This window comes from Lactuca sativa, chromosome 2 (assembly GCF_002870075.4).
Source record: "Lactuca sativa cultivar Salinas chromosome 2, Lsat_Salinas_v11, whole genome shotgun sequence".
NCBI lineage: Eukaryota > Viridiplantae > Streptophyta > Magnoliopsida > Asterales > Asteraceae > Lactuca > Lactuca sativa.
The window spans coordinates 117625759-117638559 of NC_056624.2; the positions used below are offsets into that span (position 1 = coordinate 117625759).

The 12801-nt window shown below is 30.8% G+C and overlaps 2 protein-coding genes across 3 annotated transcripts; both read right to left on the reverse strand.

Annotated features, from left to right (window-relative positions):
• Nucleotides 1-3873: 3873 nt before the first annotated feature.
• Nucleotides 3874-5108, reverse strand: LOC128132043 (uncharacterized). 2 transcript variants are annotated; one of them, XR_008229973.1, is made up of 3 exons: nt 4478-5108; nt 4014-4390; nt 3874-3933 (listed from the first exon to the last, which is right to left on the reverse strand). XR_008229973.1 is itself a non-coding variant. In XM_052768085.1 (2 exons), exons 1-2 carry the CDS (start codon nt 5059-5061, stop codon nt 4243-4245), a joined length of 732 nt encoding a protein of 243 aa, XP_052624045.1. In that variant the 5' UTR covers nt 5062-5108; the 3' UTR covers nt 3874-4242. The 2 variants fall into 2 exon arrangements, 1 of the variants encoding a protein (XP_052624045.1); XM_052768085.1 differs by having other exon boundaries at nt 3874-4390.
• Nucleotides 5109-9448: 4340 nt separating this feature from the next.
• On the reverse strand, nt 9449-11876 carry LOC111905151 (protein ECERIFERUM 26). Its single transcript, XM_023900823.3, has 2 exons — nt 11390-11876; nt 9449-10486 (listed from the first exon to the last, which is right to left on the reverse strand). Exons 1-2 carry the CDS (start codon nt 11816-11818, stop codon nt 9626-9628), a joined length of 1290 nt encoding a protein of 429 aa, XP_023756591.1. The 5' UTR covers nt 11819-11876; the 3' UTR covers nt 9449-9625.
• Nucleotides 11877-12801: the final 925 nt, after the last annotated feature.

Sequence of the window (12801 nt, forward strand, 5' to 3'; positions counted from 1 at the left end):
ACAAGTAAAAATCATCAACGCTATATGCATTGCATGACTTCCAAAACAACGATTCGACTTCCGTATTGTTATGTCCGATAGACTCACATATCTTTCGAGCTATATCTTTAGGACAATATCCATGATAGGAATCCGGGTAGGCACTGTCAACACCAAAGTCTATGTTATCACACATGTTGCTTATGAAACCAACCTCTGTGTCCTCACCTAAACAATCTCTTAACCTCATCATGAACCATCTCCATGATTCTTCACACTGTAAGGTTCCCAAACCAAGTGCTAAGAGTAGTGGCTCATGATTTCCATCTAAAGCCACTGCGAAGTACATTGTTGTCAAAAAGCTCCCAAGAAGGGGTAAATAACCTACATATATCAGCGGTATCATGCACCTAAGGAAGGTACGAATCTACATAAAAACGAAGACATATTAGTGTTATGTAAGAACTAATCGACATAGATTACCATGAAATATTGTATAACTCAATAAAAGAAGTATGTTATACCACGCAACCTAAAGCCACAAAACAGAATTGAAAGCGGTTGTTATCGGTTTTCTTAATGACTGTGAAGGTATTAGGATTTGTTCTTTGAAGGTTATGCAAGAAAATTGGTAGTTGAGAAAAGGTTCTTTGGCTGTGACTACTCATTTTCAATACCGATAATTGTGCTCTACAATGATCACACAAATGGAATTATAAATAGAAGATATTGTATCTCTACTGATCAAAATTCATAGTTTAACCCTTTAAATTCGTAGTTGAACATTTTGAATTCATAGTCAAACCAGTTCATTTCATAGTCAAATTTCACTGACCGACATGACAATACTACAGAATGTACTTGTCTGCATTTCATAGTTGACCTTTTTGAATTCATAGTCAAACCAGTTCATTTCATAGTCAAATTTCACTGACTGATATGACAATACTACAGAATGTACTTGTCTGCATTTCATAGTTGACCTTTTTGAATTCATAGTCAAACCAGTTCATTTCATAGTCAAATTTCACTGACCGACATGACAATACTACAGAATGTACTTGTCTCCATTCCATAGTTGAACTTTTATGAATTCATAGTCAAACCAGTTTATTTCATAGTCAAAAAGAATTGTCCGTAATATGATTTATTCTATAAATGGGTGTCACTCATTATGAAAAAATTTAACTGAGAAAGTAACTCCGATTTAAAAGAATAAGAAGGCTAATGGCATACTGCAATTGTGGAGGAGAACGTATCGTTAGGATTTCGGGTACAGCTAAAAACCCAGGAAGATTGTTCTACGCTTGCCCGTATTTGGTATCATGTTCTTACTGTCATTCAAATTTAAACCCTCGTGTTTACATGACACAAATTAATTTTCTTACTGTGGATATTAAATTTAACAGGGACCAAAATGCGGGTTTATCAGTTGGGTTGATGAAGAGAAGGACCAATCTTCTATGGTAATAGCTAAAGTAGCTAACTCTAATAAGCTCTTTCAATCAGAAAATAAGAAGTTAAAGATAGCGTTGGTTTGTAGTTGGGTGTTGTTCTTGGCAGTTCTTGTTTACAAGTTGTAAGCTTTTCAATATTGTTTTTATGGTTTTGAAGTTGTTAGGTCAATAAATTGTTGTATTTGTAACGTTAAAACAAATGTTGTGGTCGTTCTTATGTTTTGAATTTATTGATAAGTAATTAGTAGGTCATTAAATTGTGGTAATTGTCGTAACGTTATATTTTTTGTCATCCGTTGAGTAAACTCTAAAGATAAACTAATAATGAAATCCAACATTAATTTGTATATACATTTATATAATCCAACTACAGAGGAGCAAGACTAGACCCCCAAATAATTTTTGCCATCCGGAGACGGAACTGTAAAGCTGCGTTCTTTGGGTCAATAAGAACACGTATTGGTTGACCTGAAACCAATTGCTCCATAAACATACAAAGAAAAACACCGCAATCTCCCAAATGACTACTTTGTTGGGGAACGTTTTCTTCATAAATGAATTGCATATTCAATGGAATCCTTGGGATGTTCCTCCGCGCCCAATACTTAATCTTGTCCAAATAATTTGCCACCCGACGTTCAAATTTGGAAAAGATTCCTTCGGATTGGAATTTTTCATAAGCACCTCTACCAAGACTGTCATAAATATGCACTTCCATTGACGCTAATCGTAGTTCCCCAAATAGCCAATGATTAGGGGATGAATGAATCGGCAATAAGACCTGTATAAGGATCAGAGAATAAAATTATGTTTATTTACATCACAATACAAAAACATCACAATACAAAAACATAACAAAAAAACGATATTATTTTCAATATAAACTATTAACTTTACCGTATCAACATCCCACCAAGCAACCATGAAGTTAGGGTATGTAGCAATACCAGCCATAAACGCCCTCCAGTCCTGTCCTTCTTCCAAAGCATGAGAAACAAAAAAATTTGGAGGCATTATTGTATGTCGGTCGCTCTCAAACCGTCTCTCCATCAAAAGTCGGTACCAAATGGTTATATGCTGCACACATGATACTTTTGTTATTGACTAAAAAACAATTAACTTTTAAAAGAATTAATTAACAATTTATTTACCGCTGACTCCAACCATCCGTCGTGTGTATGCCCAAACAATGAGCTCCAAAAATCTCTATCTAACACGAAATTAAACAAACGATGCTGCACATCGTATGAATGCAATACATAATTTTGGATGACATCCTCACCGCCTGCTACGTAAGGTTGCAGGCGCAAACTGGAGAAGTCATGAGCAACACCAAAAACTGGAGGAGGAACGGGGCTTGTTGATTTCATACCAACCTTCTTTTTTGTTCTTCTTTTTTGTTTCGGTGTCGTGTGCAACTAAAAACAATATTCAAATGTTTAAATGTATATCTTTCAGATAATTCACATAAACATAAAATCAACAGTTTATAAATAAAACGAATACCTCGGTGTAAGGAGTGCATAAAAATTGTGATGGTTTTCGACTCCTACGTTTATCGGGTGTAACTTCTTTGTCATCATCATCATCATGAAAATAATCTACATTTCCCATTATTATAAGTTCGTCTTCATCCGGCACATCATCATCAAATTTGTTCCCTGCATTGTCATTTCTCTCCTCCCACTCCTACATTAAAGATAATACTTTATACTTAATAACGAAATACACATAATTTAATAAGCAATAATATCTAAATAAACAAAATATTAATATTAATGTAACTATATAATAACCTCTTTAACTTCACTATAATCGTTTACATCACACACATCATCATCAAATTTGTTCCCCGCATACTGAGTACTCTCCTCCAACACCTACATTAAAAATATAACTTTTTACTTAATAACAAAATACACTTTATTAAAAAGTAATTATTAAAATCGTAAAGGTAACATCTATAACAACCTTGTCGTCTTGAGTATCACCAAAAACATTTTGAGTTGTATTGTTTTTATTCATCACTTCATCTTGCACAACCTATATTTTCAAATATAAAATATGAACACAGGTATTCATATATGTTAATAAAATTTAATAAATAATGTAGCGTATAACTAACCTGTTCATCATAATTTCTTTGTGACACTGTCGGATCCTCAAAAATAATGTCGTTCCAAAATTGTTCATTATTCACTTCTTCAAAAAAAACCTCTGTAGGTTTTTGTTCATTCATAAACACATGCTGCTCCAGTGCATGTACCCGTTTCAACAACTCGTCTAGCTTGTGTTTCCCACTGCCCCGACCTCTACCATGAGAGCGACCACTGGACGACATACTAGACGAAGATTCGTCTTGTCTCCTAAAATGGTCCCGTACTGGGGATGGAACTGCTTTCCCTTCACCATATACATACTCTTGAAATGACATATAATAAAAAGATGTCATCTCACCATCACCCGGTAACATGTTTTGTCTTGGTGGTAGCCCCTCCTAAAAAATTAAACATATTAAAAATGCATATAAAACTATAATAATCAACTTTATTAATAATAAACGAAATATTTTTAAACCTGCATCTTTGACCAAATCTTGTTCACGTCAACCCATTTCAATTTTTTTGTTCCGCTCCATCTTTTCATCCGAGGCAAGTCTTTATTTTTTCTCAATGCAAATCCACATGCACGAACAGCCGGAATCATCTCATATATCCATATCTACAATTTTGTACAATAACAGTAATAAAAGTTAAAATTAAAATAAAAAATATAACAATAAAACAATTTAAATATAAGAAAATTTTTATACCCTAATTGGAGCCGTAAATCCTGAGACGGAATACTTTAAAGTTTGACCACGCTGAGGAAGTGATAAATAATGATGTATCTTATTCCACGTATCCTCAAGGTCAACAAAAGTAAAATCCCATAGATAGCTACCCCAAGAGAAGCTAACAAAACAAAAAAAAAAACAAAATTGATTATTATATAAATTATAACTTTAATAAAATAGAACTTTTAACGTAAAGAAAATATACCTATTCCAGAGATCCAAATTCTCAGCCAAAAAAAACCAATCTTGTGGCACCCGATCGTTAACTTCTTTGCCCAAAAAACCTTCACACAAAATGTATATCAAACATACTCTAACTGCATCAAGGTCGTCAAGTGCTAAGAATGTTTGATTTAAAATTAAACTTTTCAGGTCGCCGATTTTCACCGAACTATTAGTATGGTCCGGAAATAGCCGTTCACGCAGTAAACATCTTTTTTTACTGCTTATTAATTTTTCCGACCCTTTTCTCCCAATGTTTTTTGGATACTCCCCAAAATTGAAGCCGGTAATCAAACAAAACTCTTCCGGCCCATAAACCATTTTGGTATTGCCTACTCGAAAATATAAACGTTTTATTCCATCTGGAGATAAAACAGGGTCCGGCCGGATCTGATGAAGGAACATTTTATGAAACAATAAAGCGTCCCCTTGTAAACGAGGGACATCAATAAAATAGCCAAAGACGGTATTTCTGAAAATAGCACGTCGGGCATCATCTAAAACTTCAAAGACTTCCCATATTTTACCGCCAGAGCCTTTTAGGTTCGCAAAGGCTTTCGTATTCATTAAACTAAAATCATGCTGCAAAAAAAAAACACAAAAACAAATTAGATAACTAAAAAATATATTTTTTTTTAAATATATGATTACGAACTGCAAATACTTTCTTAATTACTAATATATATATATATATTTCCCCGATAAAAAACAATAACATACACATATATAAACAATTTTCCAAGTTATACAACAAATATATTTACGATAGAAAACAATATCATATATAAATATTTTCAACTTAAACATATTTTCAACTTAAACAAATTTTCAACTTAAACGATAAATATATAAACAATTTTTATCTTTCTAATTAAAACTAACATTATATAACCATCTAAACAAAAAAATTTAAAAATAAAACGACAACCAAACTAACAATTTTGCAAGTTATACGACTACTTTATACAAAATTTTCAACTTATACGACAAATAAAAACAATTTCTAACAATATATATACGACAAATTTTCAACTTATACAAATGTTATATGACAAATATATATACAAACAACTATTTTGCAGTTTCTACTAAAAAAACTTACAAGATTTCAGGTTATACAACAACTAAAAAAACTACAAAAATAACAAATTGTAAACATTATCTACGCAGTCTCTACTTGTCTCTACTTGCATTTAAACTTCAAGTATACTAAAAATATACTAAAACTATCAATCAAACACAACAAAATTACCATTTTTTAACACTAAATAATAAACAAAAATTGATAAAAAAAAAAACTTTAAACATTAAAAGAGTTAAAATCTAACCATATTTGCGGGATTGTTGACATAATCTTCCATTTTCTTCAAAAACTAGCCAAAATTCCGAGAGAAGCCCAAAGTTAGAGAGAGTTTTTGTGTAGAGAATGGTGAAAATGAAAAAAAAAAAAAAAAACGTTTTTATACCTAAAAATCACCCATTTCGCAGATGAGAAGGCCCCATCTGCGAAATGGGCATCTCATCTGCGAAAGTACAAGTGCCTGAAGCACAACTGTGCTTCAGGCACTTGTACTTTCGCAGATGAGATGCCCATTTCGCAGATGGGGCCTTCTCATCTGCGAAATGGGTGGCTATTTTTGTAATCCCGATTTTTTTAGGCTATTTTTGTAATGCAATTAGTGTAATTGGCTATTTTTGTCATTTAACTTATTACTAAATCGATAATATAGTTAGCTTAATTTGAACGCCAATACAGAATAGCAACCATTAAATGTTAAATTTTAATGGATGTTATAATATCGTTCAACTTTATATAACAAATCAATATAATAAATTATATCTTATAATTAATATTAATAATATAATTAATTTTAGAATATATTTATCACATTATAACTATATTATTTTATTCTACAAAACAACACTAACGTTTGCCTGTTAATATACCTAGTACCTACAAACATGCAAAACTTTCTTATGGCAGCCAAAAAATATAGAGTTTCAAGGTATAGGTTTTACTTACTAAAATGTAGTGAGTTAACTATTAATAGGTTTTATTTCTTTTTTATTTTTATTTCTAAATATGTATTTCCCTTCACGTCGACCAATAATACTAGCTACCATAAACTTTTTCCAACGATCAAGTTGTTTCTGTTTACCAAACCCAAATAAAATAAAATCTTAGAAAATCCAAAATTAAATCTAAAGCTATACATGTAAATGTTAACCAAAAGCACATCCAAATGGAAACTGCAAAACCAGTAGAAAGACAGACGCGACAGACGGTAGGATAGTTTAACGACATTAGTAGTGTCTACAATGGTGACGTTCCTAAACTCCATGCGAAGTCCATGATCCTAACATTCTTAGAAAAATTGGGATTTAAAATATTCAATGATGGAAGCAAACTGTTGATTTAGAGATAAACCAAAGAAGCATGTGAGCATTACAGACACATTAGTCGTTTGAAGAAAACTAAATGAATGCTACCTTTTGTTGAAAGATATATAAGCTAGACAGGGGAAAATGGGTCAATATATAGGAACAACATTTATTAAGTCGACTGTTATGACATTTACAAAAGAACAAAAAAAAAAAGAATCGGTTGTTTGAAGTATGTCTCGATACAATGGTTCTCAAAGGTTATCTCCGTTTTGATAAAGAGTTATAATGGTTCTCTTGAATTGTTGAATTGTTGTGATGGTTAAGAAACAACCATCTACCAGACATATATATATATATATATATATATATATATATATATATATATATATATATATATATATATATATATATATATATATATATATATATATATATATATATATATATATATATATATATATATATATATATATATATATTCAAATAAAAACAGTAAATAATATGAAAACATAAAAACGTTTTTTATGTTATTATTCTACAATGAATTTTATATCCACAATTTTATGTCATTATTCAGTAACGAATAAATGAGTAGTCACAATTTAAAACTAAAATTAAAATTTACTATAAAAATACACATACATCAAGTTATAATACAATAATAACACTAATAAATATATGAATATTCAAACGTTAATATTCGTATTGGAATTACTTCAACAATACATATATATACAACACTCATTATAAAATAATAACATAAAAATAATGTTTTTATGTTCTTATAGTATTTACTGTTTTTATTTCAACTTAACTCTCTCTCTCTCTCTCTCTCTCTCTCTCTATATATATATATATATATATATATATATATATATATATATATATATATATATATATATATATATATATATATATATATATATATATATATATATATATATATATATATATATATATATATATATATATATATATATATATCAAGTTAAAATTGTTAGGAGGTTGAGTTGGAGTAGTCTTAGTTTATACAATCTACCAATTTAGACTGCTTTTAAGTAAATATTGGTTCTTTCCGGATATGGAACTTGGTTATCGATTCCTTAATTCATATGAAATCGGTTTTCAGTTTTTTTTTTAATTTTAGTATGTCACCGACACAACACCCATAGAAAATATATAACACCTAAGAAACCAAACAAAAGCAAAATATATCAGCAACAAGACGAAATCCAACATCTAAAAAGCTAAATTGTCAATAAAAAAAAACAACATGAACCAAAATAGCATGTTAGTATTCACGTGAACCAACTTTAATTTGGCCTTGCATCGTCTCTAAATTGTTCAATCCTTCTGCTGCGTATATACAAATTTTATAAAAATTTGAAGTTTAAGACAACTCATGCCTTGTGCTACTTATATGCAAAATGGTTACTATAAGTTTGTGGTTGCCTTAGCCTTCTGAATGTTTCGAAGATATTAAAAAGACAAATGTCCTTGAAAAGAAATGTCATCGAGAAGAATGTGTGAATATATGGTCAACCAGGAAACAATGGAGGAGAGGTTGCATGAGGAAGGATGTGTGAATATATGGTTTTTTTTTATTAAGTAAAATAAAAACCTATTATTATTTATTCGGTAAATAAATTCTAAAAGAGCATTACCACGTTTTAGTAAAAATGAGAAGAGGTTGTCTTCCTTGTTAAGTATGAGATTTTTATATATTTACGTCATTTACTTCACTATTCCATTTCTAACTGTGTCTTCTATTTTTTTTTAATAATTTTCCATAAAATTTTGAATATTTATAAATTTATAATTATCTACACTTTCAGATATATTGATTATAAATATGAACTTATATTTAATATTTTGGTATTTATAATTTAATATCAAATGTGTAAGAATCTAAATTAAACATTTTTTATTTAATTATTTCATAAATTTATATCCTTAGAAAAAATTTCAGAATACTGTATTATTTATTACGTAACAAATATATTTGCAAGACATTATGTTATTAAACCTGAAATTTGAGAAATAGGCATCACAATCTTACACAATATCACATGATCCCAGACCCAATAACATAATTATTTTTCAATAATATTGATACATTACAAAAAAGATTGAGTCCAACGGACAATAGATAATTAAATAAATCTTTAATGGTCGAGGAGAGAAATGACACATAAAATTGGTCACTAACTTTGTAACATTAACAAATTTAGTGACCACTTGATATATAGCGACTAAATAAAGTTGTTAGTGACCTATGTTATGTCGTCACTAAAAAATTGGTCACTAAAACTTACTTTTCTTGTAGTGAACCTTCTTCATTTATAATTTTATATACAAAAATTAATAATCTTTATCACTATTTATATAAAACAGTGTATAACTTTTTCGTAATTTAGAATTTACATTATAAAGACTTAAGGAAGCAACATCTATTCATATATAAATATTTTTTTGAAGATACACTTTTTTTTATTCAGACAATAATATATCCATACGAAACTAAATAAAAAGATAATATATAAGGCGGTGACATAACGGAACTTATAAGTATAAAGAAACATTTTCACTCATGGATTCTATAAATCTTAGTAACAGGATTAAATGATTTATTTCAAATGATGGGCAACACACATTAGCCCAAGATTTATACATACTGGTACAAATAGTCGTGCACACACTATACATAAATTGAGTACGTAATACATGTATGTGTTTTTATCTCAAATCAGAGAGACCATTCTTTCTTAAGAATCGACTTAAGCTTTGAAATATGGTTTTGGGGCAATGTAACGCTGATTCTCATCCCATCAGACTGATCCTTTCGTGCTGGATAAACCAACACGACACCTTCATCTCCAACGTTATCAATAACACAATTGACATAAACAGGCGTGTTTCCTCTTATATCCAGATCATAAAATGGGGCATCAAGTAAGTCAACAAAAGTCAAATTCGCTCCATATAATAAAAAGTCAGCTAATCCACCATCCGATTCCATTGTTTCCTCAATACTTTTTCGCTCATCCAATCCTTGATTCATTAAGAGCAACCCGAGTTCCATTATGCTAGATTCTTCGACAGATTCTTCTGTTTTTACCACCTTAATCGATTGAGCTTTGTTTGTTAAGAACCCTTCGAATGAATTTTGTGACACACGTTGACAAATTGTCACAGTGTTCACTTTGGACCCTTGTTTAATCTTCGCTAAACATTGCCAAACCAAAGAGCAAATAGACTCGAATGGTGGAATTGTTTGATGATCATTATCTCCACATATCTTTGATTGTAGACGGGTTAACTCGGGCCAAGAAAGATAGAAAGAATAATTTTCCATTTTCGTGTCATTTGTGGTGGCCCAAAGATCACCTACTGGGTCGACCCGTTTTATAGCAAGTGGATCCCTCATTGCGCTTTTGTATTTAGTGCCTTCATTATGTGAAGGAGCCATAAGGAGTGGTTGTGCAGGATAAAGATCCTTAGTGGCATCGCCCCACATGTTCATAAAAATCGTAGCAGAAAAAACATCTCCAAGTACATGAGCCCAACTTACGCCAACTGATGTCGCGCCACATTTAAACATGGTTAACTGCATCATTATGAATAATGTTAAATGCGTATCGATGTAATGGTGTTTTATATCTTTTTAGTTCATACAACAAAATGGTTTCTATACGAATGTAATCTTGGTTTCTATACTTGTCAAAAGTTTTATGTATAATATTCACTTTTTAATCAATTTGTGCAACACCGTTTCAATATTTTTACCAGTTTATATATGTATTAATTAAGCTTTATCTTTTTAGTTTTTACCAAAGTACACAGTCATCACGAATTTTTTTATCAATGTTTCAATTGGTTAAATAGGTTACGCAAATTGACTGTTGCATCTTTTGGTATGAAAATGAACATTCCATATTTCATATAGAGAATCATTTTTCTGTACGTGTAAACTAGGAAAAAAAAGTGAAACGTTATTGTTACATGCACATTAAACCCGGGAAAAAATAGATTATTACAACTTTTTTGGTAATATATATACATATCGAATTTGTTTAGTTAATTGCTTGCTTTAAAAACTGCACGAAATTGAATATGATATTTTTGGATACCTATTATTGAAATACTACGTACCATTAGATGCATACTACAAGTTATACGTAGTACTCGAAGCAAAATCTAGAGAGCTAATGTTAAGACTGTTAAAAAAATTGTGTTAGAAGCACATTAAACGATACCGACCATTGTTCTTTGAGCTTAGATCCATGATACACTTCATCAACATAATCTAAAAGATACTAAAGTTTGTGTTGCATTAAACGATATCACATGCATATATTATGCAAATTATTTAATTAGGTTCGAGAAAACGATATCACATGCATATTAAACGAGTTGTTATTGTTATATCAACTAAAGTGATTCTTGTTTCTTGACCAACTAGTATGATTGAGAGATAAAAACACAATAAAAGATCGATCAAGAGACAAACCTGCATAAAAACCGGTGGAGAAAAAGGCAAATCGGGACCAAGTACAGGGTTAGGAACAAGAAGTTTATGTTTGTCATCATCTACTGACTCGAGCCACTCATCCAGGGTCATGTTGCACTTAGCCTCGATCATCCTTGCTCCACAGTCATTGCACTTGATATATGGTCGACCTGAATCACCCCTTCTTAAACGACCACAAGGGATATAAGCTTTGCTGTGCCACTTAAAGATGACCTCTTTAATAGCGACAATGGATAACCCTTCAAAAGCTGGGCTTCGGAAATAGTAAACGGCTCGTATGTAATGAAGCTTCATGGCTAAGTCCATGCCAGTTAGTTCTTGAACCGCATTTTCACCGGATATGTATCCTGGTCCAACCGTTGTCACCTTGATGTCGTAAAATGGGCTTTCGGCTTTTGAAAACACCATGTTTGTATAATGTATTGTTTTAAGAGAAGAGATAGGGAGAGAAGAGAAGACAAGTTTAGACGTGGAGTTTGATTGAATGGGTGGGTTGGCTATATATAGAAAAAATGAAAGCGTCGTGGTTAATAATTCAATGCATGACATGGACATGATTCACGTTGTACATGTAGTTATATTAAAACCTTGTGTTTATATATACATGTGGTACTTTTATTCACGTACGCTAAAGACAATATTCATGCTTTATATTATTATAACCTGGTAAATGTTCTCGATTTGCAGTGAGAATTACTAAAGTTGCAGGGAAATTGTGATAACCGATAAATGAAAGTAAAGTAAATTGATTTATATATCGCAGATATTTTACCACATCATTTTATTTTGTGTTAATATTTATCTGATCAATTTTTATTATATATATTTTTTAGATATAAATATATCGCTTGATTTGATATACAAAGGAAGGAAATTTTCTGGAATTGCCGTATAAAAAATTATGGATTTTGATCCATCTCACTAATTTCTTGTTATGACAACTACATGGCCAAATACAGGATTTGTATAGTTATATCTTTTTTCTTTCGTGTTATTCATTTGGTTTAATCATGTTTTTTGATTATGTAATCCTATTATGGGCAGTGGCGGACGCAGACTGTTTTAATAGGAGTGTCCCTCGTACTTCAAGCGGGTGCACCTAATAGAAAAAACCAAAAAAAAAAAAAAAAAAAAAATTTACACTGCGTACCGGAAATTGAGCAGTGGCCCGGGACCCCAAATGCCCTATATAGGTCCGCCACTGATTATGGGTGTATCTTTGTTATTTTTCTAATGGTTTTTAATGTTATTTTGGCTTTTAAAAAAAATTAGGTTTCACAAATTATTCCATTTGATTTTGATTTCATTTAAACAGTTTTCCAGAAATTTTACATTAGCTATAATCAAACTGAATTAGGTTTGATTTAATTGGTTTGAGGTGATTCTATTCG